Source organism: Notolabrus celidotus, chromosome 12, assembly GCF_009762535.1.
Source record: "Notolabrus celidotus isolate fNotCel1 chromosome 12, fNotCel1.pri, whole genome shotgun sequence".
NCBI classification, from domain to species: domain Eukaryota; kingdom Metazoa; phylum Chordata; class Actinopteri; order Labriformes; family Labridae; genus Notolabrus; species Notolabrus celidotus.
Genome location: NC_048283.1, coordinates 6,872,614 through 6,900,381, shown reverse-complemented (window position 1 = coordinate 6,900,381; position 27,768 = coordinate 6,872,614). Strand labels below are relative to the sequence as shown.

Sequence of the window (27,768 nt, the reverse complement as noted above, 5' to 3'; positions counted from 1 at the left end):
ACAATTCAACACACCAAGGATTGTATGAGTGTTGGATTGTAGTTGGGTTCCATTTCTGCAGCATGAGATAAAAATCAAGATGAAGCAGGCACGCTTTTTTTTTCTTTGATACAAAGTGTTTAGATATGGCAGATATGTCATGGCAGCTCCGTAAGAGCGAAGCTAAAACATTTGCAATTATCTCCACGTCAGGGGAGATCATATTGATGGCTGATAAATCAGTGTAGGCAATACTTTAAATATTGTAAATACAGGAAATTATGAAGCTACCTAGCGGACCAATCACAGAGCTTGAGGTCTGTTTTTTGGAGCAGGTGCATGTCAGGCCACCTGGGTTTCTGCATCGGTGCAGGGCTACGCGAACCTACAGTGTATGTTATGGCGTAGTTTTGGCTCAGAAGCATAGATCAGGCTTGATTAATAGGCACAACAGGCACAGCTAATACAGTATCAAAGACTGAACCTACAGTCTGAACTTAAAGTGAAACATAAGGAAGAATAACTCTATGTGCATACAGTAACAGACTGCTGCTTAATAATAATAATAATAATTGTATTTATAGAGCGCTTTCAGTCAAAGCGCTTTCAGTCAAAGCGCTTTCAGTCAAAGCGCTTTCAGTCAAAGCGCTTTCAGTCAAAGCGCTTTCAGTCAAAGTGCTTTACAAAGCTTAAAAACAAATGATGATGATTAGCTGCGTAGGAAACTCTGGACTTGGAAAGCAAATGAAACACACTTCCCCCTCCCACAGCAGCTACCATCAGGAGCCTTTTCAGTCGGAAAAATACACCCGCACATGTTCTCAGATACTTTCAGTTAATGGTGTCTCCAAAGTCTGAATAATGTATACCTTCAACCTCTTCATAATATCCTGATGTGATGTCAATAATGGAGGTGCTTAAGGAGGGGAAATACTCCTCGTGGGCTCCGAGAAGCAAATCCTGTCAAATGAATCATTTTGTCAGTGTATTCAGAGTTTAGGGTGAGTTTTGTACAGTTAAATGGTACAATATCACACTTCCACAGCAGTATAAGAACATTAACTACAATGTAAAAGGTTGTTAAAGCTCCTGTGAGGAACTTTGGGGTTTTCTCTATTTTGCTGCGTCTGAGGACAAAGCCGTGCCTCTCATCTTGCTGATTTGCCATGCACATCTATAAGTGGTGTTTTTTTTAACGAAAGGTTCTCAAATTGCTTTCTTTTAAAAGTCAAACATATCACTTGGTGTAAAACTTTGCTGTAGAAAAAATAAGCTTTTCCCGCATTGTGTAATCATGATCTGACACCTACCACCCAGGAGCAGTTTCAGACATTTACAGTATCCATGTAGAAATAATTGAACTTGTCAATTAGAGGCTTGTGTGCTTTGTTAGGATGCATAGAAGCATTTTTATTAATTTCCGACTGTTTCATAACCAGCTGAAAAGTCTTTACAGGAGCTTTAAGTTAAACAAACATTGTAAACAACAGATAATGAAAGCCTCTTTGGCATGCATCTCCACTTCCCTCTGATAAAGGAGGCCTAGACCAGAGAACATATTTTTCTCGAGTTTACAGATGATAAGAAGTTTCTCTTTTTACTGACATTTCACAAAACAGGACAGATGGTTACAGTGGTTAGTGAAAATATGCACCAGCAAGGAAAACAGACATTATCAGACATCTTGATAAGGCAGCATGCTTGCAGGTGCTACAATACAAGCTGATGAAGCATGCATGACCATTACAATATGAAGCTGAGACAAAAAACATTCTCCAGCAGTCATTGCATTAAGCAACAATTTGATCCCGTGTTGCAAAAACCTGTGAAGTCTGAAGTGTGAGAATAACTCATCGCAGGCTGTTTCAGTGTGAACTGATGCTTTAAATAAGAGTAATATATTTATACACATTCAATTCAGACTCAGATGGAGCATTAAAAAAGTTATGAAATGATTATCACGTTTGTGAATTCAAAGTCCTCAGTCCTTTTCTGTCAAATGGTGAGTTTATAATTGATGGATTGTTTTCAATTAAACTGAAAAAGGCTTAAAACATTCAAAACAACAATGCACAGTGCAGCTTACACGAAATAACAAAAAAAGCTTTATAGATATTACAAAGTTTACAAATGAAATCTGATTTAATTACATTATTTACAGCAAAGTGAGCTGAGACATATAGTCCACTTCTCTATTTGTCACACTATTATTGCAAATATGACGATGAAAATGTCCCTCTTTAAAATATTTGTCCACTTCTAAGAGTTCATCTGCTTCATCAGTCACAGTGATTCGTGTGATTCATGTGTTTCATGTGATTCATGTATTTCATTGTCTGTGTTTGAGTCCTCTGGAATAGTGCTACAGAACATCCACTGCTTAACATAGTTAGAGTTTGAGCTCTTGTGCTCCTGAAACAAATCCATCTGCTCTGCTATGCTTGAGTCTGAAGCTCCAGGGCTGCTGCACTCTCCAAAACCACTATCAATGGTGTCCAGGTCCACATGAGGGTAGCCGTCTTCTGACTGCTCATGTGAGACGAATGAGTCCAGTGATACCCTCTCTGCTTCATTAATCTGGGCATGTGGCTCAAAGTTTACACTCCCCACTGATAAGTCATTGGATAATTGGTTATCCCGCTGTGGTAGCATCCCACTTTGTCCATGCAACCCAGATATTCGATGTTCTTCTAAATCGTAGTGAGGATGTTCTATGTTGTCGTCCCCAAATGAACCAAAGCTTTCTCCATCTCTGTAACTCCTGAGCGTGTTCACAGAGCTCCTCGACCGGACCTCCTCCTCAAACTCTTCTTCTCCTGACAGGGTTACAGTATGGATGGAGACGTGTCCACTGGAGTGACCTGCACTCTGAGAGCTGCCACCGTCCTGGAGGAACGGCAGCGAGTTGCTGTGAGGCTGCAGCATGTGGAGGAAGTGACCCGCTTGTTTAATCTCGCTGTCCTCCCTGAAACTCTGTTTCTCATTCTTCCACTCGAAGTCATCCGGCTCCTTCTCGCTCTTCTTCTGAACATGTGCGTTGATCTTCAGGTAGTCGTACTCACTGAATGCAGGTTTCCCCCACTCCTAAAAGAGAGTTAATGGAAGGCATTAATATTGTAGGGATTGAATAAATGATAACAGTAATGAAGGTAAGAGTTGTCCATATTTATTTCAGGCAATGGACTCAAAGTAGAGGCACACTCATCATTTTGAAACTTCAGTTAAAGTATGAATAAACAAGCTAGATGTAACTTGTTAATTGTTCTTTGAGGCACAAGCTACTTCCAGCTTAAAAGCAAGGCTAAATTGCTGCTAGGTTTATTTTCAGCCTACAGAAGAAAAGCAAAGCAAAAGACAAACACACATGTGTTAATCCTAAGTAGGTCTTCAATATGTATGGGGGAGATTTTGCCCACATCTCCAGATTGAAATCCTGCTACCTCACTGCAGAGGAAATGAAGGAGCAGCATCGTCATTGCCACTTAGAACTGATTCCAGGAGGAGAGTGACGATGAGGAATTTCCTTCAAACTCCCAAAACAAAATAAATCCACCTGTTACAGCAAACTAGTCATGACATGGCATCTTGGAAGTTTTCCAGGGGCAGAGTGATAAAGAGGACGTCCTTGGTTTCCCTGATGTGTAAATCTGAACATTAACACTCCCACCCAGTAGGTTACAGCAATGTAGCGATCTCACATCACTCAAGCATCAAGACACAAAGAACAGACTACGACAGGCTCACCTCACACCACACCCTGACTTCAGTACTGTCAACCCCTGTCAACCAACTGGCACCCACAGTGTATCCCGATTTTCCACCTTTTTTTAGGATGTCCTCCACTGCTAACAGAACATGTATCTGGGACAATCAGGCAAGTATCAACACTTTTTAGTTACCTGGGCCTCTCACAGTGTTTAAAAAAAACTAAACCAATCAGCCAATACTGTAAGGGATCATACAGGTCTCATGATCAGCCCAGCACAGATATAAAAACAAAGCAGTAGTTGTCGAATGACTGTTCAAAGAGTGAGACCTTTATTTTTTGGTAAGTCTGAAGTTGGAGCAGGCATTCAGCTTAGCATTAAGACCACAAGTTCTTTACAAGTTAACCCTCCTGTTAACTTGCGGGTCAAACTGACCCTTTTTAAAGTCTATTTTAGGCAATATATGCCTTCCAAACCAGCTAAATGCAGCATAAAAATCTGGGCAGCATGTGACAGAAGAGGAGTCGTGTTAATTACTCTTGATCTAATCTTTTTCCACTAAGTGATCAACCACTTCAAAGCAGCATGGCTGAAACTCTTGTGCAGGTGCCTGGCACCTTCATTTTCTACATGGTTTTTCATGTGAAGATATCGAAACATTTTGCTGCTTTTGCAAAAGACCGAGTAGATCCAGTTGATCAATACAAACAGGTCAGTTCATATCAAACGCATGTTGGCTGAAGTAAAGGATGTCATGGACCTCCTGGGTAAACATTTCACTTCTACCTACTTAGTGTCTGAACTTTTATTTATGTATCTATTTAAAATAATAAAACAATGATCCAAATTTGCATTTACACCACTGCATTTTCAAGAACTTCATGATATTGTTCTGAAGAAGATTTTAAAGTCATGCAGTCACTATGAAACTTAGTGTATCAGTATTTAATGGCAGATGGAAAAGGGTTAACTCCACAATGAAAAGACTGCAGTGCTGAACACAGAGATATTGCTTCTTATTTGATTTAGATTTTTACTTTGACGCACTTTTAACATCTCTTCTTACTCATCAATGTGTCTGCACATCTTCAAGTAAACCTTCTGCAGACTCCTCTAGCCTCCATTCAGCGATATGAAGGCCAGATAAGGATGACTCTGTTTTTACAGGCCAAGGACACCACATCCTGACGCACGGAGCTCATCAACATCACTGAGCAGCAGAGGTAACACAAGCAGTCTACACCACAAGAGTGAGATAGCAAAGTTAAAAAACTAAGACGAGGATTTCAGAAATGAGAGGGTTTAATCTGCCAGATTCACTGTGAAGGTGTCATTTACCAACGTATGAAACTGATGATACTTGCAGAGATGTTACTTTGTATGTTGATGCAAGAAGCGTCTTAAGAAAATAAGAAGTGTTAACTTCCAGTTTGATTCATTTTAATTATGCAAAGATCAAAAATGTGATGAAGAATGACATGTGACACTAAATTTAAAATAAGATATATTGCATATTCTATAAAATGAAAGGGGCTGGTTGAAAATGACATAACACAATGATTTGTGGAGTATTTAAACGGTTTTGGATTCATTACTGGAAGGATCTAACTTTAATCACTTTTTGGAAAATGTGTGATGACAGACATTTGTGAAAATCTGTATCTAACCATGAATATTTTGAGCTCATGGTAGATTATTATTTTCTCCACACTATACTACTGCACCCCTGTTGACTTATTAGACTCCATGAAAAGCTGTACAAAGCTATCGATGCTTCCTCAAATTGCCTTTATGTCTGCTACAAAGCAAATGCATGCAAGTAGAAAAATCACATAGTTCATTTAAATATGCTCTGTTGTCTTCCAGATTGCATGAAGATAACCTACAACTCTAACTTTTGAACTGCTGTATTTAGATACATACTCATATGTGTGTTTTTGTGCTTGTAAACCATTTGCTGCCATGCAAAATAAATGCATTTCATTCAACACAAATCCTACTGTGTGCCTTGCAGAGATGTTTGAAGGGCAGCTGCATTTTTGTTTTTTTGATTGAGTTTACTTTTGTCACATGTAACCCTCCTTTACAAGATTAACATAGTACAGCAAGTCTGAGGTATCCAAAGAGAGCCTATATGTGATTACAAAGACCCAGCAGAGTTTCTTCTCCTTCCTCTTCAGATACTGCTGGTTGAATTTACTCTCTATTTTGTCAGTGCTTCCTTTCGCTGCAGCATCTCTCCTATGCTTGCTGCAGTGGCACACTCTGCTGGCCAATGTATGTAAATGCACACAGGTTTCAGTTTCACGTGTTGTTTGAGATTGAAAGAGTCCACTTTAAGTTGTCTGTTTGATCGTAACATGGTATGATGTTAAAAGAGTAAGAAGACACTAAGCCAGGAAGGCTCAAATATATGACTTAAGAGCCTCAGGGAAATTAGTTCTTACTTTGAGCAGAGAACCAGAGAGGCTGTTTGAAGTTTCTGAGTTGAAGCTTTTTATGGACACTTTCACCAAGCAGAGGCTTTGTCATTTTAAAAACACCTATTTAATTTGGCATCATTTCATAATAACTGTATTGACGTTTAGACTGATGTTTTCTATGTATTAGGTTTTCATTAGAATTGAGTAAGATCACTTTGATGGTATTTTCCCCACACTGTCATAAAGAAACTTAACTCTAACAGCCTAAGGACCCCTCCATCCCACAGTCTCAAGAGACAGACAAAAATAATCCACACAAGAGGAAAACAATGAGGTGTCATGGACACAAAAATGGGAACTAAATAAGTCTCTCACTGTACTCTTTTCAAGTGAAAAACAAGCTGATTCAAGCCTGATGACACATACATGATCTGATGCTAGAGTTAGATGGGGTATTTTCCACTGGGGTGGAACAGGTCAGGCCGTCACACAAAAAAATATCCACCCACAGCACGTCAGAAAGATGAAAAACGAAAAGCCTCTTGAAGCCCCTGCACACTGAGTCATTCCTTTCATGAACCCTACATGTGAAGTCAGGGGAAAGTCCCAGTAACAAGGTGCAGGTGTGTCAAAAGTCCCCTCTTGGGCAGCCCCTGCTGGGATTATTTAGAAACTACACAGAAAACCTGAACAGAATTCATTTTCCTTTTTCTCACCTTAAAATTCCCTCCATAGTTGTGGTAGAGCGGCTTGAAGAACTCATCTGGGGTGGGGATGTATGTGATCAGGTGGAGTTTTTTCTGCAGATATCTGAAATGATTTTGAAATTATGTCAGAAAATGAATTGGAAGACAGAACATGCACTTTTCAATTCAACAGTCTGACCCTTTCCCTGAGATGTTTTCATTTTTCATATGTGACATTTGCAGAAAAAAGGTTGTGGGCTGTGTTCTAACTCTTCACTCATAAAACAGATCGTCTGAAATGACTGTCAACATGAAGAAAAAAAAAAATCAAACTACAAAAACACTTTACTTAAAACAGCTTCAAAAGAACTTGATATGTGCTGGTTTTGCTCCATGGGCAAGAAAAGTGTTGAGTAAACTAAATTAAAGATTGTTTTTACATTTTCTATTCAAGAGAAAAAATAATGACCTTATTGAGATGACATTCTTCACAGTTTTAGAAAAGTAAGAGGACTCCCCTTCTATTCTTTTGGATTCTCTTTTTAGAGCGCTTACCTCTGATTATATACGTACACTACAAAACTAAAGGAATCTCGAGTGGGATAATGAACTGAGACCTTGATGTAAGTTTTGTCTGATATATTAGCCATGGCAAGATCAACAAGTTCTATCTTTAAAAACAGCCCACATAACAGTCTGAAAGTTCACCACACCTTTGCATATGGACTCAAACTGAAACCAAGACTATCACCTCTTTAGTCCCCTCTCATCAAATTTAAAAAAGGGCTTAAAAAAAGGTTCTGCAAAAATGTTTTACTCCATCACCTTCATGAAGGAAGGATTAGCTTCAGCTGAGGTCTGCATAAAACCAAAGACTGCATAAAACCAAAGACTGCACACTGTACCAAAACCAAAGTTGAATCGTTCTTGCTCACAGACGGTTTCATCTGATATCCTCTTAATAGGACAGGAACAATCACATAAATATTCTAAGAGTCATCTTTAGCTTTTTTCCTTCCTGTTACTGTGCGCCTGATGAGTGAATCTCTCTTAGTATCTGACTATGCTGCTCTGCATGACTTCCTATGTCTGCTATCCACTTATGTGCAACTTGCTGCTGCACGTACAGCAGTGGTTTCTCTACATGTAGGAGGTGATGCCAGGAAAGTGTGTATTGTAGCAGTGAGAACTTTTGCTTATCGCTTACTGGAAGACTTAGTGTTGCTGACCTTAAGGACTGGATTTACTTTCACTTTGCTAAGTTAGTTTTCTGAGCAGTGGGTGCGTGTGCCGCTTCATGTAAACTCTGAAATCTAACCTTAAACTTGATTTAAATATTGTATTCTCAAACTTCTGGTTTAGTTTGCCTCTGTTTCTCTCAAAGCCAGCATTACTTATTGAATACTGAAGACCATGTATTGAAAATGCACAAATGAGGCTTTTTGAGGTTGTGTGGGAGACTCACTGATGAAATGAACCCCAGTGTATTTTCAGAAAATAGACAAATATCAGACTGTTTGATCTGAAAATCATGAGACATTCCATGTTATGCAGTTCTCTTGGTGACCTGCAGGATCCAGGTTAAACACTCGAATCCCATTGGATGTTTTCAGTACTTACGTTTTCTGTATATATATGAAGAACCCAAAGACAGCGAGGAAGACCAGGAGGGCAAAGCACCACATTTTATTAAATCCTGCAAAAGGAGACAAAATGTGTATGACATGTGTTTACATTTCATGTGTTGACAACATGAAATGATAAATAATCTTCACACTGCATGTTACTGTTATAATTGCATGAAGGAGCAGTGCTGAATCTGCACTTGCAAGATTATTTATAGCATAATAACAAACCAATGTAACATCCGAAACCAGCCACAACAATCTGATTTAGCACGAGAAAAGAAGCTCAACATCTTGAATACTCATTCTTCATCTACCTTTAATCTCCTCTGAACTTCCCACAGTCCTCCACTCAGTAGAGGAGCTCCACTCACTCCACGGACCCAAATAGAGGTTATCAGGATCCATTTTGGCCCCCACATCCACAGTATAGGTGACATGAGGCTGCAGCTTCATGTGCTTGAACAGAAAGTGCTTTGCTTTGGCTGTAGACAAAAGAGCTGGATCCTGTCAGAAGAAGAAGAAAGAGAACATTGTGAAGTGTACTTTTCAGCAGACACACTAAAAGTTTAATTTTCAGTTTGTTTGAGTTCAGGGTCGTGTTCATGTTTCACCTTGGACAAGTCGCTGCTCTCTCTTATGCGCACTCTGTATGTGAGCAAGTTGTCTCCGTTGTCGTGCTCCCAAGTGATGTTGTAAAAACCGTCACTGTCTGTCATCTGCACATCGAAGGGAGGCAGAGTTTTGACTGTGAGAGAGAAGTCCAAAGAGAAATGTTATGAAAATAAAAAATGATGGCATCAATTTTATCATAGAGCCATTTGTTTATTTATTTAATCTATTCATATTTTTGCACAATTAAAAAATAATACATGTAAAATTAGCATAACAGACAGTGAAGTGAGAGGTAGAAAACTCAGAGAGCTTTTTGAAGCCTCCACCTAAATAATGTTTAAATATCACAAACACTGGAATATACCAAAGTGACAATATAAATACAATCCCTACAACAACTAATGCAAAAGCAGCCGTCACTTTAGACATCTGGCGGTGATCACATACATGATTGAGATCGGATTTCTCTTTTCATAGTTTTGCTTTAAACCCGCAAAAAACAATAACAACATCCTGAGTGAAGCTGCAACCGGAGCTGCAACCTCCCAGCATGATGCAACAGAGTGGAAACTGTCCTGATGATGGAGGAAATCAAAGCAAGATAACATCTGTAAGCAAAAACGTTTCTGAAATATGTTCCCCAGTGACGCAGACAGAACTCCTGTCAACACTTATTTGATTTGATTTCAATTATATGGATTTTTTTAGTTTCTGGTTTTATTTGTATCTTTCATCTTTAATTAAAATAAAAGTTTGATTTAAAGGCCCTGTGAGGAGTTTTGAACTGGCTGAGAAACAGACTGAACATGATACTGATGCCTCTTTATGACCTTCAATAGCAAACAAGACCATCAGCAGCAACACTGACACCTTCTCTGTTGTCATTTTTAATGCCTGAAACTGCCCTGAGGGGGTAGGTGTCAGACCAGATGATGGACATCTCGCTTCAGAAACAGCCTTTATTTGACTGTTTTCATGGAAAAGAATCACATTGCTTGATAAAGTTGACTGTTAAAAGACAACAGGATGAGGTTTTTGTTGAAAACACTACTTTTGCATGTATAGGACAAGAGATAAGAGGTATCGCTTTGTCCACAAGGGGGGCGCCAGAATCAATACAAAACAAAAGTTCCTCACAGCAGCTTTAAAATAAACTACAGAACAAGTTTCGTATTGCACACAGTTCCATTGTGTGATTTAAAACTTTTAAAAAGAAGATGTAAAGAGTTTAAGAGTTAAACATCTTCTAATTCAGTTAAAGTACATATGAAAATATGAGCCATTAACACATCATAAGCAACACTTCATAATCATCTTAACTTTTTTCTTACTTAATGAGAAGTGAAGCGCGTTGGTGTGTGTGTGAAAATTCCCAGAACTACTGTTTGATATGACTCAAACGACTGAAGGTTAAATTTAACAACCCATTTTGTAGTTTTTGAGTGTATTCAGCTTCCGTCCTTTGAAAGAATCATAAATGCATAAACAACATTTCTCATTTAACCTTTAATGAACCTTTTAATGCTCATATTTCCGCTTCATTAAACAGATCAGAGAGGATGACTCGGCTGATTTGATCTTTGACCTTGTTTAGATTCTTCGTTATCTCTGACCTCATCTGACCAGCAGAAATGACGAAACCCGAAAAGCCGATTTGCTCTTTATCTGTTATCAGTTTTACTCACCAACATGACTCAGCTCCCATACAGACGACTCATTCATCTGGACGTCACCACCTTGTTGAGTGACCATGGCGGTGCACATCGTTCCAACAAAGGTAACATCGTCCATATTGTCAGGGTACATGACGCACCAGGATTGCGTCGGTGTGATTTGACAGCTGCCATTGGCTTCGAGGCCTGAATCATCGCTGCAGACAAAAAGAGATATATAACCGATAACGCTCTGTGACACAAATCTAGCCCTCAGCATGAGACATTGTAGTCTCAGTGTGAGGGAGCAGCGCCGATGCATTGACAGTTTTTAAACTCCAATTCACATTTTTAATTCTATTTAAAGCAGAAATATTTGAGAAGAGAAGGGCACAACTCAGTGGTGTAAACTCTATACACATATATAATATCCCACCATAATGCTTCTTAGTAATGCACCAGTCCCTTTATTTGTATGCAGCTGCTAAGACCTTCTTCTGGAAACATTTTTTTCCACTTTGAGTAAATCTGTTTACATTTTTTAATCCATTGAATTACACTTCTGCCTTTAACAGCAGAATAAAAAAGTAGAAAATGGCATACATTGTTTCCACAACCCATTAGTCTGTTACTGCCATTAAGTAAAAAAAACAACACATAGCTCAGTGTATTACCTCATATGACATAAAGCATCATCTAACTGTCACATTTGAGGAGCAGGGCCAACAAATGATATTTGCTTTTGAAGTTTCTTCATAAAAATCTTGGAACTCTAACATTTGAAAACTTTGAAACAGCCCAGGCCAAAGCCAGTTTATTATCAGATTGTCTTTAACGCCTTAATCTGTCTCTACAGTGTTTAATCAAGGCTCTACTTCCTATGCCAACAACATAAAACACAGAAAACATCACAGTATGACATCACTGATATGTGTTACTGTTGAAAGCTTTCTGGTGGAAACTTCTAGAAGCCAGAGCTTCAAGGAAGACGTATTAGAGGCATCAGTGGAGGTCTATTCAGCACTGCAGTGTTTCCATTAGATCAGAGAAAGTGTTCCAAAGCAACTCCACCAAAGATGGCCCCGAGGCAATCTCAACCAACAGCAGAGGACGTTTCTAAATGTTAAGAATATCACTAGTAACGTTTATATTATTAACCAAGAGCACGGCTTTAAAATAGTGCTTCTTATCATTATCTGTAAGTTAGAGTGGGAGATCAACAGATAACTGGTGATGCTCCAGAGCCACATAGAGCCAGATCATGTGAAACACTAAAATAAGTGATTCTCATTACAGCTGTAGAGAGAACGAAATGTACCTGCAGATGACTGTGACGAGGACGTCTGTCTGCAAAGAGGCTGAGCAGGAACAGTTCACCATGACATCGAAGTCCGTCGAGCAGGTGACATTACAGAATGATGTTTCTGCAACAAAGAAGAAAAATGTTGACATTCATACAATGTTTTATCAGCTTTCTTGCTCCACTTACTGTTTATCTAACCTTTTCTTTTTGTATGATATTTTGGGGCTTTTATGCCATCATGCAGAGAGGACAGGACAGTGAATAGATCAGGAAACCAGGTGAGAGAGTGAGAACAAAAGACTCTTTTTATGGGGTGCCCGACTTAACCACTCGGTCGAAACGGCACCCCATGTCGAAAGTTTAAATTGACCAATATTTAAATAAATCCCAAACAACCACAAAGAAAAAAAGAGAATCTAAAGAGAGAGAATTAAACGGGTAAACATCTTAGGGAATTCTAATCAATGCGTCAGAAAGAAAGTCACGTTTATGAGATAACCTTACCACAATGAACGGATAAAGCGAGGCCCGACAGCAACAGCAGGACAGCTTTGAGAGCCATGGGGAAATCCCACTGTTTTCAGCCTCTTGTTAGACTTTAGAAACACTACAAAATAAAAACAATAAGAATACAATTAAAGCGATTTGTTTTCTTGGGGAAAGATTTTTCTTTGGGGTAAAAACATTTAACTCTTAAAAAAGGGTAAATGATCGAACCTTTTTGTAGGATTGAGAACAACATTTGAATAACTCCGTTTTAAATGGAACAAAAGCGCTTAAAGTTTCTACAATCTCACATCATCATAAGCACATAGCTTCATTTGTTACAGTCACAGTGAAGTTTAACTGCAAATTTATAAAAACAGAAAAAGATCTCACAAAAATCTTTAAATCACATTTCATCCTAATTTTCTCTTTTCATTCAAAAATCCAAAACAATCTTACCTTTTTTAATTTAAACTTCAGCCAAATAACCAGTCAACCAGCTAACAGCATCACTGATGCACGCGTGTCTGTGAGAGAATGTTTAGAGGAACATGTCAGGTTTCTCGCACTGAAGGCGTCATCATCAGTGGCATGACTCAGGATGTGGTTTCAGTCTCTGAGCTTTTGTCTATGCGGTGTCTTCCCCCACATCCACTGTTTCTATGAATATGCAATAGTTAACCAAAAAGAGTCAACAGGAAACTGAAATTTTTTTTAAGGTTAAAAAAAAAAAAAAAAAAGAAATAAGAGAAAAGGTATTGTGTCTAATTAAGGTGTGATTGAATACAATTTAATGGATGCTTTTTCTTCTTTTTTAGAGAACAGGGGCTGAAGTATTTCTAAACGAGAAATGGACAGAATACAAATATATTGATCAAAGTGAAGCGACCACTTTTCCTCTAAACACTTTGTGATCTACTCTCTATCAGACATGTATTAGTTAGAACAGAGCCCCTACATGGTCATATCACTCTGACATTAACTCAACACAGGAACAGAACATGTTTCAGTACTGAAATGATTCTGAACACTGACAGCAGAGATGTTTTTGATACCTTTCATCAGACCCTTATCAACCACCTACAGGTCTACAAAGCAGCGTATCGGCTGGCTTCAGAAGTTTCCATCAGGGTGCATCGAGTTAGAAGTTAAATGAGTCATAATCCATCTGTGGAGCCCCTCACGGCTCACATCTTTAAATCTTCTCTAAATGTTTTTAACTTGAAGAATTTCAAACTAAACCTAAAAGTCTCCACCAGGAACTTAACTGTAAGAAGCATTGGTCCATGCTTGTATCGTGTATCATATAAACTCTATAACAGCACAATAAAAGTTGGTGGGTGGGCCTGGGTGGTATTCAAACCACCAAGGAGGTGCAGATGAACCTAATGTCACATCTTTTACAAGTACTAGTCAAAGCTAGGCGTCGTTCTGACGGACAAAAAGTACACACAGCCTTGCACCTGCACCTAATCTGCAAACTGATCTCACCATCAACCAGTGGTTGATGTACCTTTCAAGCCAAAATGTCAGACAGTTCCAGTTTCTCAAAGAGAGACCTGCCTGCTTTTTTGTGATCTTACATCATATTAAATGAAATATTTTTGGGTGATTTGGACTGTTGCTCGAACAAAACAAGACACTTTTAGATGTCACCATGAGGGCTGGACTATTTATTGCTGGCGTATTTTATTACCTGAACTATAAGTCATCTCATGAAGAGAAAAGTCAGCAGGTAGTGACAATAACTGCTGCTCTTCTGCGCTGTGACTGCTAATTATTACAGGTTTAATAGAGGGATAATTTGGCTTTTTGAAGAAAATAAAGTTTTCCTTCATGCCATGCTGTAACAGTGCACTACCTCTACCCTGCAGGCTGCTGATAGGGTGAGGTCTGAGTGCTGCTGCTCATTGTGTTGTAGCTTAGGTTTAGGTTAGAGCCTAAAGTCGGGTAGAGTGGAGTCATAATAAGATGAAATGTAACGACCGAGATGTGCCCGAAGCGCGCAGCCCGTGGCCTAAATGCAGCTGCAGTGTCCTGTACAAACACCAGAGGTCGATGTTACTAAGGTTTATTCTAAACCTTAAACCGTCAACACTTCCTTTAAATCGTTTGATGCACTTATCTGACAGCAGATTCGATTACTGGTGTGTTCACTTCACTCTGATTTCTGGTTCTTCTTATATATTTTTTACAAACCTACCAAACGCATTAGAAAGCATGGCTGACCAAAACTGCAGACATCAGCTGGCAGTCCTCTGCTGTTCAGTACATTCTCAGTTTAGTTCCAAAATAGCAGAACTTGGTGTCTGTTGTGTTGAATGACTCAGTCTTTTTTGTGAGAAACTGCAGATGTTCCAAACTATTTTTTGAAATGACTGTAAAGTGACCCATCGCGTTAGTCATCTTATGTCTATAGGGCAGGAAGGCAGGGCTGGGGGCATGGTTCTCACGGTTGATACTGTTACATGTAGGACAAAGTGAGACACCATGATTTTGCACCAAATGTTAAAGTAAAATGACTGTTTGAAATAATAGACAGAGACAGCATACTCAGATAATGAAATATTGTTTTTCGTGTATAGGTGTGATCAGAAACACTACTAGGTGAATTATAACTGAGTTGAGTTAGTATGCTTTGGTTACCTGTGTGCAAAGTTGTCAAAAAGAGGAACTGAATTGTATTCAAAGCATCTTTGATAGAAATAGCCTGATTAATCAGCAGTATGAAAGAATCTGAACAAATAATATCTGCAGACACTGCAGGCAACCTCATCAGTGTGGCTGCTGTCGAGCAATGTTAATTATAGCTTGTTTTTCCCATCCTACATGATAGCAGATCATACATTAAAGAGTTACTGGCTGGTGTTTCATATACAACCTGTTCTGATGTTTACAATAATGCAGTTTATTGACATTAATGTTGGTCATGCTCTGAAATCTAAAGCGTAACTTAATGTGTTTTTATATTTCATGAATTAATTAAAAATCTATTTAAAACCTGTCACTGGTTAAGCTAACCACATATATGTAATATGCATAGAATGATTTTTATTATTTAATTGCTGTTTTATCAAATGCAAAAAGGCAACAATAATGTCATATAGGCATTTTTTTATCGCCCACCAGCCAACATGAATTCATTATTGGTCGCCCACTAATCCTTTTCAGCTTCAGTTCAGGATATTTGAGCTGCAGTTACAGTAAAACAATGACAAATTGTGCTGTGCAAGACTGATAATGTACCTTTGTTCTTAAGAGTCATGCAATCCACTTCTCCTTATCCAAAGGTTGGTTGACTTCGCTGGCCTGTAAGTGCATATGTTTCACTTTTTGAGCAGGGATCCACGCTGCTCAACTGGAGTCGCGCAAGTAGTAGAATATGCTACCTTCACACTTCACAGACAGATGGAGGTAAGGCTGTTAGAGAAAAAAGAGAGAGAGCGAGAGAGAGAGAGAGAGAGAGAGAGAGAGAGAGAGAGAGAGCAATATTTCTGTCAACCATGTCAGACCAACAAACAGCCAACAGTGTTTCCAGATAAACAAGATGACAAACAGTTCGTGACTGGACTGCTGAAATGAAAATGAGGATCTGGTCAACAGGTTACAGAGTGCAACAAAGCTTCAACATGCATCAAGATATAAGAATTATACATACACACATTATTTTTTATAAGATAAAATATGAGGGGTGTTCTGGAGTTGTTTGGTGCAAAAACCTCAAGAGGAAAATAATGATACACTGGCTTTCATAATAGTTGTTGTCCAACTCTGAAACACACATATCTATTTGCACAAGACTGTCCAAGCATGTACTCAGTGGGGAACTACGCCTTGTCCTGCTTGTTTCGATTTCACTTTCACATCTTGTTTTCTCATCATCACAAGAAAATGTAAATATGTGACCGGTGAAAATAAAACAATAAATTAAGTTTAGAGTTTGATTACCTACGATTGTACTACAGCAATTATGTTGTTCAATGGATTTTTTATTTTCATTATTATTAGGATTATCTATTTATTGTTTTTACAAAAATAAATTACCTAGCTCGATATCTAGCGAAATGTTAGCATCACACTTCTTTTCAAAGTAAACATTAGCTCTATATATTGACTCTAAGCTAATATCTTTGGAGGAGAATTTGCTTCTTGTACCACAGATCATGAGAAAAATGCAGTACGAACCTCTTTCTTCTGCAGCAGGTTGCAAATTTAGCGATGACTTCTTCGTTCAAGTTTAACCCTCCTATTATCCTCAAATATTACTAACACATACAACGTATTTGCCTCCAGAAAATGATTTACAAAATTGTTGACGACGTTTTTGTGTAAGGCACTTTTGTTTATTTGTTGAATAAATAAATAACCCCTTGATAGTGCCACCTATCAGTGAGTTGACATGTCCTCCAGTGCCACCATCTGGCCAAACTTTTAAATTAGAATGAATGTATCTTGAAACGTTTTTATACAAATCTTCTCCAATTTACTGACAATACTAATGAGCACAAGAGTATGAACCTTCTTGGTTTTGGTGAAGATATGACCTTTTCTGTCGTGCCACCATCAGGTCAAACTTTCAGTTAGGTCACACACACACACAGAGAAAAGTTTTACACAGCTAAAACAGCATGGGGTCTGTTAGATTAAATGACTGTTTCTTACAATGAAGTCTGGAGGCTTTGGAGCCTTTTTAGAGATTCTTCTTGTAATTTTGAGAGACACGTAGAAAATCAATAAGAGCCTTTCAGTGGGAAAAACGAGCACTTATAGTGGACGTAGTTTGAAAGAGCACATTTGTCCCCATTGATTACAGCCGCTGCAGCCGGTTGTGCTGCTCACCCCTCAAATTTTTGTCCCCACTACTCTTGTAAAAGTAAAGCCCAGGTTCCAACATACCACAAGTTTCTTTTGGATGTTATTACTTTGAAACATTAAGGACACAGAAAACAGCACAGATCATCCTTCACATTGATTCACCATTTTCACAAGTCAAGGAATGTGGCTCATTAAAGTGAGAAAAATAAATTAGTTAAAGATATATATAATATAATATAAATATTTTCTCTCAACACGGACATTTCTAATGTTAGAAAGGCTAACACAGCTTTACCTGGCAAACCCGTTTCATAACACAAATGCATGCAATATGTTTTCAGCACATTTAAAAAATATATCATCATGAGTCATGAAATATGAAGCAAAACAAAAAGTAAACTATTATTTTTTGAATGGGGTCAAATTGACCCCAAGGATAATAGGAGGGTTAAGCTTCATTTGAGTTCATACATGTCGTACCAACGCAGTGCCATCATGTGGTGGTAGACAGCAGCACAATTTAATCTATGACAACAGTTTAGATTGTCAATAAGATGTGGATTTCAAAAGAGTAGGAAAAGCTAATTAATCATGCTGCATCTTTAAATGTCTCCACAGTATATGGAGGAGGAGGAGGGCAAATTAAATCACAGCACTAAAATACTTACAGTTTGTGGTCGATCATTCAAGAAGCAGGGTTGTCCTCCTGACTGAAGCTTTTGTTGCTCGGACTCAAAGTGAATCGAGGAACTGGTCCCAAAACAGAGGATGTAGTGAAAATAAACACGTCAAGCTGCTTAAAATAAACTTACCCTTCATGCTGCTGCATTTCTAAAGTGTGGAGAAGTAACACAAAATGTCGTGCACCTCAATGGAAAAATATTTCAGATGTGCAACTACAATTTAAATTTTCAGTTTTACTTTTTATTCTTTAGGCTTAAATTTGAATGTAGGGCTTTGTGTTCAATGCAGTAAAGAAGAACATAACTTCCTCCTTTGAGACTAAAATATGACAAAGGAATGTTTTGCCTATCCTTCATAGCAGAAACAAGAATTTGTCAAGATGCCCTGAAGCAAGGCAGCAAACCAAACTTGTTCCAGGGGAGCTGATGAGAAGTCACTATAAGAAGAATGTGTAACATATTTAAAAATATGAAGAGAAGCATAGATCAGTATAATGTCCAGTCAGGTGAATAATACATTAGTTCACATTATGTCAAAAGTAAAGGTACTTTTATACCTTGAATAGGTCTAGCTGTGTACACCAGTCTGCTGCTGCTGAAGCTGCAAAACTTAACCAATGTGTTGGAGTCTTCTGTGCTTTCCATGGGGGTTCTAACATGCTTTGATGATTTCTGAGATTAAATTAGTCATTTGAAAATAATCATTTCAAATCTAGGCTGATGGACATAACCTCTTTTGTTAACTTGACTGCTATATGAACAATAATGTGTGATGTCAATACAAAAGGGTCAAAAGACTATGAATACATTACTGCTGCCTCTTTACTCACACTCACACTCACACTCCCTTCAGGATTATACCTTTTTGAGATTTCTCAAGACTTATTTAGACGAATCATTGGTACATTTACAAAATTATGAAACTTAAATTTCTGCAACCAGATAGTATATCAATATTTATTTGCTTCCTGGATATCTACAGGTTATTTAAAGCATATTGCATTAGAGTATTTCAGTGTGGAGCAGTAAAGGGTTTCTCCACCAGAGGGCAGTGTAGATGGATTTTGCAGGTCAAACCCATGTAAATGGACACCTTCAGGGACCTTAATGTAGAGCGGGATCAGTTGTATCGCAAAAACAATCTGCAGTGTTCCTTTATACAATGACTCAGAATATTTTGTGTGATAAGTAAATTTGTTTATTTATATCATATATGTAGTTTTGCTGTTCTTCCCCCACTGCCTTGAGGAAAACCACCCTGAGCAAAAGCTGCATGTAGGATACTAAAAACTTGACTTTGTGAGTAAGAAGAAAAGTTTATGGTACAGTTCTTATTTGATTATTCAAATCAAACATTTTTGAACTGCCAAACTGCTTTTTTTCACACCTAAATTTAAATACGCGTGTTCATTTCTGCTTTTCCTGACCTCTCTGTAAACCTTTTGGCTACAGCTCAGGCCAGATTTCAAAACCAGAGGCAACAGATCCTTATTGTTCTACAAAGAGCATGAAACAATCTCCCCCTCCTTTATTCTGCTGGATCTGATGACTTTTTAAAAACGGCACTCCTTAAGTTTAGCTTTTGTTTCATTTCAAGTGTCTGAGGAGGAGATGGTTGTTGAATTCTGCCTGTGTTATGATGTTTTTTTTTAATCTTGTTTGTAAGACAAGAAGATGGGGTATAACTTCTTTAATACTCAAAGTTTTTCTAGCAGCAGATGGCTCCAAAATTACTGCACAAAGATAGGGGTGACACAACAAAGCATCAAATAATGAAATTAACTGCAAAGGGTTAACTGTGAAGAAATAATGTTTTAAAGTATAACAATAGAAGTAGGATAAGTTAAAGCTCCTGTGGGGAGTTTTTGGCTTGTTGTGAAACAGACTGAAATGAATACTGATCTCTCTTTTTGACCTACAAAAGCAAACAAGACCATCAGTTATGACAATTTGTATTTGTAATTTTTAATGCATGAAAAGATGAGAGGGGGTAGATGTCAGAACAGAGTGAAAGACTGCTGAAAAAACAGTCTGCCTTTACGTTTTTGAAAACAAATATTCACAGAAAGACTGTTCGAATTAAACAGAATGAGAATTTTGTCAAAAACTACCTTGGTGTGTACAGAACAAAATCAGCAACACTTTGAAATGTACATATCTTTGCCTACATGGGGCGGCAAAATCAACACAAACTCAAAGGTACTGACGGAAGCTTTAAGTACAAAAGGAAGAGAAGTTGAAAGGAAGAAATGGATTTAACAGGAAGATTGGCAGTGATAGAGAGTAATTGTATATAACTTGATAAATGTAAGATAGCATATAGTATTAAATGTAAATGTACATGAAGGTACTGAGAAGTAATACTGCAGGAGAGTGATAGTAGAAGTATTCTGCACATGGTAGTTTTAACATTTCACACATCAGTTATATTACACATGAATGTTAAAGCTCCAGGGTCAGGAGCTTTCTCCCTTTTTTTTGTTGTCACGATTTTTTTTTTAACTTGTTTCTAAAAAAGTGCACAAAAACATGAAAGTCAAGATTAATAAGACCCACAAGTCCTTGCTGTTATTTTTGGATAACCACTTGAAAAGTCCAGTTTTTCAGGGGATTTCCTTCCAATTGACAGTCTGTACTATGACGCATTAATATCACATGTTTTATATGAAGAGAAAACTTCAAAACAAACAAGCAAAAACGTTGACAATAATTTGAAAATTACTTTTTTCAAAATTTTAGAGTCTAGTAGAAGTTATGGCATTAATCTGAACAGTGTTGAAGCTGATTGTTAGCTTAAGTAAAACAAGATAACACAAGAAACACCATCAGATGCTTAATTTGTATCAAGAGCAACATAATCTATGCTTGTGACCTTTTGCCTGAGGGTGTTTCCGGGGGCATATTGAGTGTGTGTGTGTGTGTGTGTGTGTGTGTGTGTGTGTGTGTGTGTGTGTGTGTGTGTGTGTGTGTGTGTGTGTGTGTGTGTGGGTGGGTGGGTGGGTGGGTGGGTGTGTTTGTGGGGGTCTTTGCTCCTTCTACTAAAGGTGGCAGAAGCTGCTCTGGCAGGTCGAGGAGGGGTTTTATCCTCTCGAGGGCTGCAGCCTCTCGTCGAGTTGTTCTGTGAAGTGACCCGCACACTGAAGCAAAGTGGTGGAGGTGTCTTTACTGTGAGGGTGGCGAGGGTGGTGGTGGTGGTGGTGGTGCAGTCACATGTTCAGAGGTGATGGTGAAGAAGTTGTGTGTGTGTGTGTGTGTGTGTTGGAGGGTTGGGGGATATTTGGATTGTGGTGGGTAGATTTGCGGTCTTGCAGCTGTGCGTGTGCTTGTCCATGTCTGAGTGAATAAAGGGAGGAAGGGGCTGCTGCGAGGGAGGGAGGGAGGTGGGGGGCGATTCAGGTTCAGAAGTGTTGAAGCATAAAATCTCTCTCTCGTTCTTTCTCTTTCTCTTTCTCTGTCTCTCGCTCAATCTCCCCCCTCTGTTGCCGGGCCAGACGCAAAGCAACAGCAATTTGTGCGATTTCACAGCTCAGCGGATCCCTAAAACTCTGACAGCCTTGTGGTGAGGTGGTGGGGGTGATGAGGGAGAGGGGGGGTGGTCGATCGACGGATGTAGTAGCAGTAGTGGATGGATGAATGTAGAAATGATAGTAGAAATTGAAGATGGACAGATTGGAGACGCTGATGGTTGATAAGATGGAGCAGATGTGACAAAGAACTGATTGTGGCTCGAAACAAACCCTCCACTTTGGGTGTAGCTGTCCCATTAAATGGCCATTATCACTGGACTTCAGGACTATAGATATGAGCAAGAAGGCCTTACTCTACCTGCTAGTTGGCTGAGTTGGCTTTTATGATATACTGCTGAGATGGAATGACCTCTGACTGAGTATTAAAGTTTGATGTTGTGATGTGAAATCACATATTGGTTGAGTTTGGAAACTTCAAGTTTGGCTTCTTTTTGTTGGAGCCAGAAGTGACTGACTTAGACAAGAGTGAGGACATATATGTTAGACCTCCTTCCTGGTGCCTGCTGTTGAAGTGGTATGTGATTCAGGAGGTAGCCTTACCCCAAAGCAGAAGCAATATTCTTTATTTTATAACAAAACTGGCGCATGGATTACTAAATGAACATCATGCTGTATTGAAAAGACTTGAAGCTGCATCACCCAAACTTTTTATAAACATGTTAAATTCTGCTTTGGAAATCAGTATTTTAATAAGGTTGTTAATAGGGAGTCATTGGCTTTTGCAGCCGCTCTCTAGTGGACACTTGAGGAACTGCAGTTTTTTGCTCTCCCGCTTGGCTTCAATTTTCAACCACAGAGGTTGCTACTTGTTAATATTCAGGCACCTAATGGTGGTGGTGATTGTAACAGGAGCAAAGCATATAAGGAAGTTGGCCAACTTTAATAAAAAACCTAAGCATGAAAAGAGAATCAGGTTAAAAAGACAGATTTTTTAAATTTGGGATTGGATATTTGCTCGGTATAGAATTAACAATTCTCTTATCTTTTTTTTGTTCCACTCAAGACATGTGTGACCTAATGGTTCTGTTTGATAAAATATAGAAAGTACAGTTTAACATTTGTATAAACAAATAATTTGTGATTTAACTTTTGTTCAACTTAGAACTTTTCTTCCAGAAATGAGCCTCTTGGTTACATCATGGTTTGAGCCTGAAAATGTGTTTTAGTGAAGCAGCTGGACATTTTTTTTGTCCTCATGGTTTGCAAATCTTATCTCAAGTATCTTCATATACTGGCATCAAATTGGGTGAATTGACTGTAATAATTATGTCAACAGACAAAGTGTTACTGAAAGAGTCAGATGTTTTAATTTAAGGGATGTTTTCTTTTCAGTTGTGACTCTGTGTCTGGTGGGACAGTAAGACTCTGCAAGTTACGGACTTCAGAGCAGCAGAGGGAGCTGATTATTTATAATAATCCCTCCTAATTTAAATAAATAATTAAGACCCAACACTATTTACTATGTACGTCAAGTTACATAAGTACAGAGAGAGAGAGTAGATCAAACATAACTGTACACATATAAAAATGTAATGTTTGCTGTGTGTTTCTGTTGATTGTTACTGTTCTGGTTTTTGTTTTTAACTCTGTAAAGCACTTTGAATTGCTCTTTCTATGAATGGTGCTTTATATATAAACTTGCCTTGTCTTGCCTTCTGCGTTGAGTTGTTGGGATTTTCCCCCGTTTCCTCCACTTTTTTTAAAAATCTTGTGAAACCTTGTAATAATTTCCGTATGCTTGAAGAGCAGAATTTATTTCTACTTCATAATTTTGTTCATCATTTAATCTCTGTTGAAATCACATGCATTTTTCTTTTTTTTTTTTAATTTAAGGAGAACATGAAAAAAAACATGAAACCTCAGCCCACCAAAGACGGCACAAGAAACAAAAAATAATCACCCAAACAGCTAATCTCACATTCGGTTTATTCTCAGTAGATCTCTGAGGGTTTTTACTGATTGAAAGTAATCTTGGATTGTGCCCCCTAGAGTGATTTAATCCATTCATTGTCCATCGTGCCCTTCTTAGTCTTAAATGAAGCTCAGATTGGGTGGCCTTTATTTGGACTATGACATGACTTATAGCCTTAAAAAAGGGTCACAACCTTTGAGGACCACCACCGACCTCAGAGGACCTCTGAGCCATCTCTGTATAAAGTGTTTATTTCCTATTTCGATTGAGATGTGCGATTCAAAATGTCTCTTCTGATGCCTCTTGACCTTGTTTCTTATTTAAGAAGCACACTGGAACCAAAGGGCACCAGAGTATTCAGAGTGACCTGCTCATTTACATGCTAAGGTCATTCAGAAATCTGACCATGCTCTGTGTCAAAGGACAGCCGACACCGGGAGGGAGCCCTCTCAGGACTCGAGGCAAGACAGACGGACCAAGAAAAAGACAGAAAGATGTACGGCAGTGGAGATGAGATTCAAGAGATAACAATTCAAAGAGCATCTGAGAGCTCTTGTGATAAGAAATGTCACCTGAGTGCTTTGTTTTGGTTGTGGGGTCAAGAGAGAGTTCACGAGGAGAGGGTATTTTAGTGTGTGTGTGTGTGTGTGTGTGTGTGTGTGTGTGTGTGTGCGTGTTCGTGATAGTTGGGTGTGTGGAGTGGGATCAGGACATCTGCGCAGGCTTTGAAGAGGTCAGCCACGGGACAGGAACCATTCTTAATCCCCCCAGCTGGGCCCGCGAGAGAGGATTTGGACCTCTCCACCCACAACAGTAGCTAATTGAGCTTCAGCGCTCTGATCGCAGCACTCCCATGTAAAGCTCAGCATGCTTTCACAGGGCTTTGGAGGCTGATCAAGAAATCCCTTTTACTGTCTACCTGCTTTTATTCATGGTGATACCTGGCATGACTAAACATCAAAATCAAAATGCAATTATGTCAATGAAAAAGTCAACATGTTGATGTTTAGCACATACGTTTTTAAGACTTTTATCATGTTGGTTTGGAATGTTAGCATGCTATTTTTTGGGGCTAAATAGCACTAAATACAAAGGACAACTCAAATGTCTGTTTTGTTCTGTGATAAAGACGTTACATGAGCAGTTAAAGTAAAAAGTAAAGAGATCACCAAAAATGTAACAAGAAATTGCAAGCATGTGAATTAAAAAGTTAATAAACTGATGCTTAGCTAGTCATGTATTACTTCAGGTTAGCTAAGGCTGATGCATGTATTAGAAAAATAAAAATTTCGCTTGAAGATTTGGCTTGAAAAAAGAAAAGGGACACGTTTGTGACAAAATCAAATAAAGGTAAGTCAACTTGCTCATGTTAAGCAGGGATTTTTAAATGCTTTCACCATGCTGGTTTTGTATTTGGCTAAATAGCACTGAACACAAAAGCTTTTCATATTACCAGTTCAGTACACGGTCTTTAAAGTTTATAAATTGAGATTAAACTTCTTGCCTTTAATATAAATGTAACAGAGACATGATGCAGGGACAAAGTCCTCCCATCGTTGTGCCGGCATCCGAGGTAGTAACAGAGGAGTTGCAGAGGTGTGATAATATTACTGTGAGAGTGGGAGAGCATTGTGTGTGTGCACAACTGAAGGGTTCTAAGTCCCCCAGGCCACGGTGATCAGAATCTTAACGCAAAAGACAACAAGAACTTCAACCAAGTCCAGTTCAGATTTCATGTATTGGTGCAAATAACAATTTTGGTATGATACTGTTAGAAGAAAAGTCTAGATATAACCAAATGTGCAGTGGTGGACAGTAACAAAGTAAATTTACTTGAGTACTGTACTTAAGTTCACTTTTTGAGTATCTGTACTTTACTTGAGTATTATTTTTTGGGGGGACTTATTACTTTTACTCCACTACATTCAGAAGACAATTATTGTACTTTTTACTCCACTACATTTCTATCAGCGCTCTAGTTACTCACGACTTTTGCTTTGAAGTCAGCTCATGAATTTCCGTCTCTTTTCTGAAACCTGATCCCTAAGACAGTAAAATGTGTTTGTGTAGTTCTGTTTCTCTCAGTGGTTTAGTCGTACCTGTATATCGTGCGTCTCCACGGTTGAACGTGGAGCAAACACAGAGCATCACTCAGATCAGGCAGTTCATTTAGAGGTGGTAATGATGGCTATAACTCTCCATCTGAGCACCCATGGCCATATCTTCAGCCTGTGTTGGAGGTTTTTGAAGAATGAATGAAGAATGATATTTATCGTTTGAAATGTTCTCCCTGTTTCCCACTCTGCTCAAACATACAAAAATAAGTAACTTAGTGTCTGTTTTTATTCCATGGTATAGTTTATACAGATTTCAAGTAAAGTTTTCTAAATAAACATAATGTAAGCGTATGTACTCCTATGTAGTCTTGACTGCACTTATGTATTGTGAAAATACAATGTTTTAAGATTTTTTTAAGTAGTTTGAATACTTAAGTATTTTTTAAAAGCAAGTACTCCAGTACTTTAACTCAAGTAATAATCTGACAGAGAAACTTTCACTTGTATTGGAGTAATATTTGACATGGAGGATCCATACTTTGACTTAAGTAATGAAGATATGTACTTTGTACACCACTGCAAATGTATTACAACATCTAAATGCAAGCATGTCTATGATAACATGCTAATGATAATCAGGGAATATGTATTACATTCACTTTGTAAGTTTTGCAATGTTTGAATGCCATTCTTATCAGAACTTACCTTAAAGTAACACAATAATTGTAAAAATAAAAAAGTGTATCATAAGTTAGTTGCCACGAGGACCATGGATGAAAAGTTAGGAGGAAACTGAATTCATTGCAGCCACCTGGAATCTCCTGGACAACATGGATGTGTGCTCTAAATTTCACGGCAATCTGTTCAACGTTTGCAAAACATTTCACTCAGAACCACTAAAGTCAACCTCCTGGTGTGCTGGAGGCAGAGTAGGGATTTTCAAAGCTATATGTCAAACTGGGACAAACATATCCGGCAGAAAATTTTGTGGCACTCTTGTTTTAAAAACTGGACCTGCAGGTGGCCCTATAGATCAGAGTTAAGTGATCACACTAACTATTTGGGTGTATCCTCTGGGGTCCATGAATCTTTATGGACACTTTCAAGGCAATTCATTGAAAAGTTTTTGAGCCAGTACCATAAAGACCAACATGATCATCCCCACATGATGGTGATTGGAACTATAACTAAAACATAAAGTACTTTAATATCATATTTAAGTAATTAAGTAACAGTGAGAGGCTTGTTTTGAGCAGTGGCTCTTCCTGTTTTTGAAATCAAAGACCGTAAAATGTTATCCTCAGATTTCTATAGTTCTAGGCATGAGCTACATTTTGGAAGATGAAAGAAGGCCTTACGCTCCCTGCTGCATCCCGCCCCTTGACATCTTTTCCCTGACCAGGGACCCTCCCCCACTAAACACCATTACCATACAGACTGAGGAGGGTCAAGTGAAGGTTCTCGCCCTGATCAGTCGACTGGAAAACTCACAGTTTCAGAGGTCATGGATAAGCCGCCCTATTGGGTGATTGGTCAGACAAATCAAATTAGCATCCCCTGGTGATCCCCTCTTAAACAGCCACCCATGAAGAATTGAACAAAGTGGCTGTGCATTTCTTCATTTTGGAGTTTGATCTGTGGATATGTAGAGGTTGAAATTAAGCACACCTTATAGTTTTGATATCACACAGGTGTACATTGCTAGGTGTCCACTTGTGTGATGAGTGAAGTTCTGGTCTACGTTCACATTATGTTCATTATGCGTAAGGTGATGATAATCTACTTGTGACTTGCTGACTTAGCCCACTCACACTGCAGAGCATTACTGGAGACATAAGTATTGCATAATAGTTACATAACCAGTCATCATCATGGGCAGTGCTGTGCTCATGACAAGGTGATAATGTCCTCCCAAAATAACATCAGAGGGATATAATTTTATACATGCATATAGATCTGCCAGCTGTCAGCTAACTGTTCATTCAGTTTATTTTTTTTAATGAAATTTAACACAATTCTCTGTCCATGTCGGTACCTGCAGCATCACACTATTTACAGTATATGTTCAGTTACTTTACAGACATCAACAACTTAAACATGCACTCACCAGCTCTGACGCCATTGCCTGGATTGTAGAACAGGATCTCCCCGACTCTGCAGACAAGCCGAGAACAGAAATTAACTTGCTTACCGATTAAGCATGTTAATTCAAACTAATGTTTTTGCCACAGTGTCAACAGACAAAGGTAAAATATGTGGGACTGCATTCCATAGATTGATTTGATATGACCTGTGTCT

General features: G+C 38.5%; 1 protein-coding gene across 1 annotated transcript; it reads right to left on the bottom strand.

Annotated features, from left to right (window-relative positions):
* Positions 1 to 1,368: 1,368 nt before the first annotated feature.
* il21r.1 (interleukin 21 receptor, tandem duplicate 1) lies at positions 1,369 to 27,768 on the bottom strand. The gene is made up of 11 exons (XM_034698062.1): positions 27,578 to 27,768; positions 15,723 to 15,896; positions 12,936 to 13,003; positions 12,495 to 12,597; positions 12,006 to 12,111; positions 10,721 to 10,905; positions 9,035 to 9,168; positions 8,738 to 8,927; positions 8,416 to 8,491; positions 6,826 to 6,919; positions 1,369 to 3,063 (listed from the first exon to the last, which is right to left on the bottom strand). The coding sequence occupies exons 4-11, from the start codon at positions 12,550 to 12,552 to the stop codon at positions 2,263 to 2,265; spliced, it is 1,644 nt and encodes a 547-aa protein (XP_034553953.1). The 5' UTR covers positions 12,553 to 12,597; positions 12,936 to 13,003; positions 15,723 to 15,896; positions 27,578 to 27,768; the 3' UTR covers positions 1,369 to 2,262.

Bases quoted from the DNA above. Each gene is read 5' to 3' on its own strand.
- il21r.1 (XM_034698062.1), bottom strand. From the start codon at position 12,552: ATGGCTCTCAAAGCTGTCCTGCTGTTGCTGTCGGGCCTCGCTTTATCC. The intron at 6,920-8,415 runs GTAAGTACTGAA...AAATCATTTCAG, and splicing joins TTCATATATATACAGAAAAC to ATATCTGCAGAAAAAACTCC. The intron at 3,064-6,825 runs GTGAGAAAAAGG...ACTCTCTTTTAG, and splicing joins ACTATGGAGGGAATTTTAAG to GAGTGGGGGAAACCTGCATT.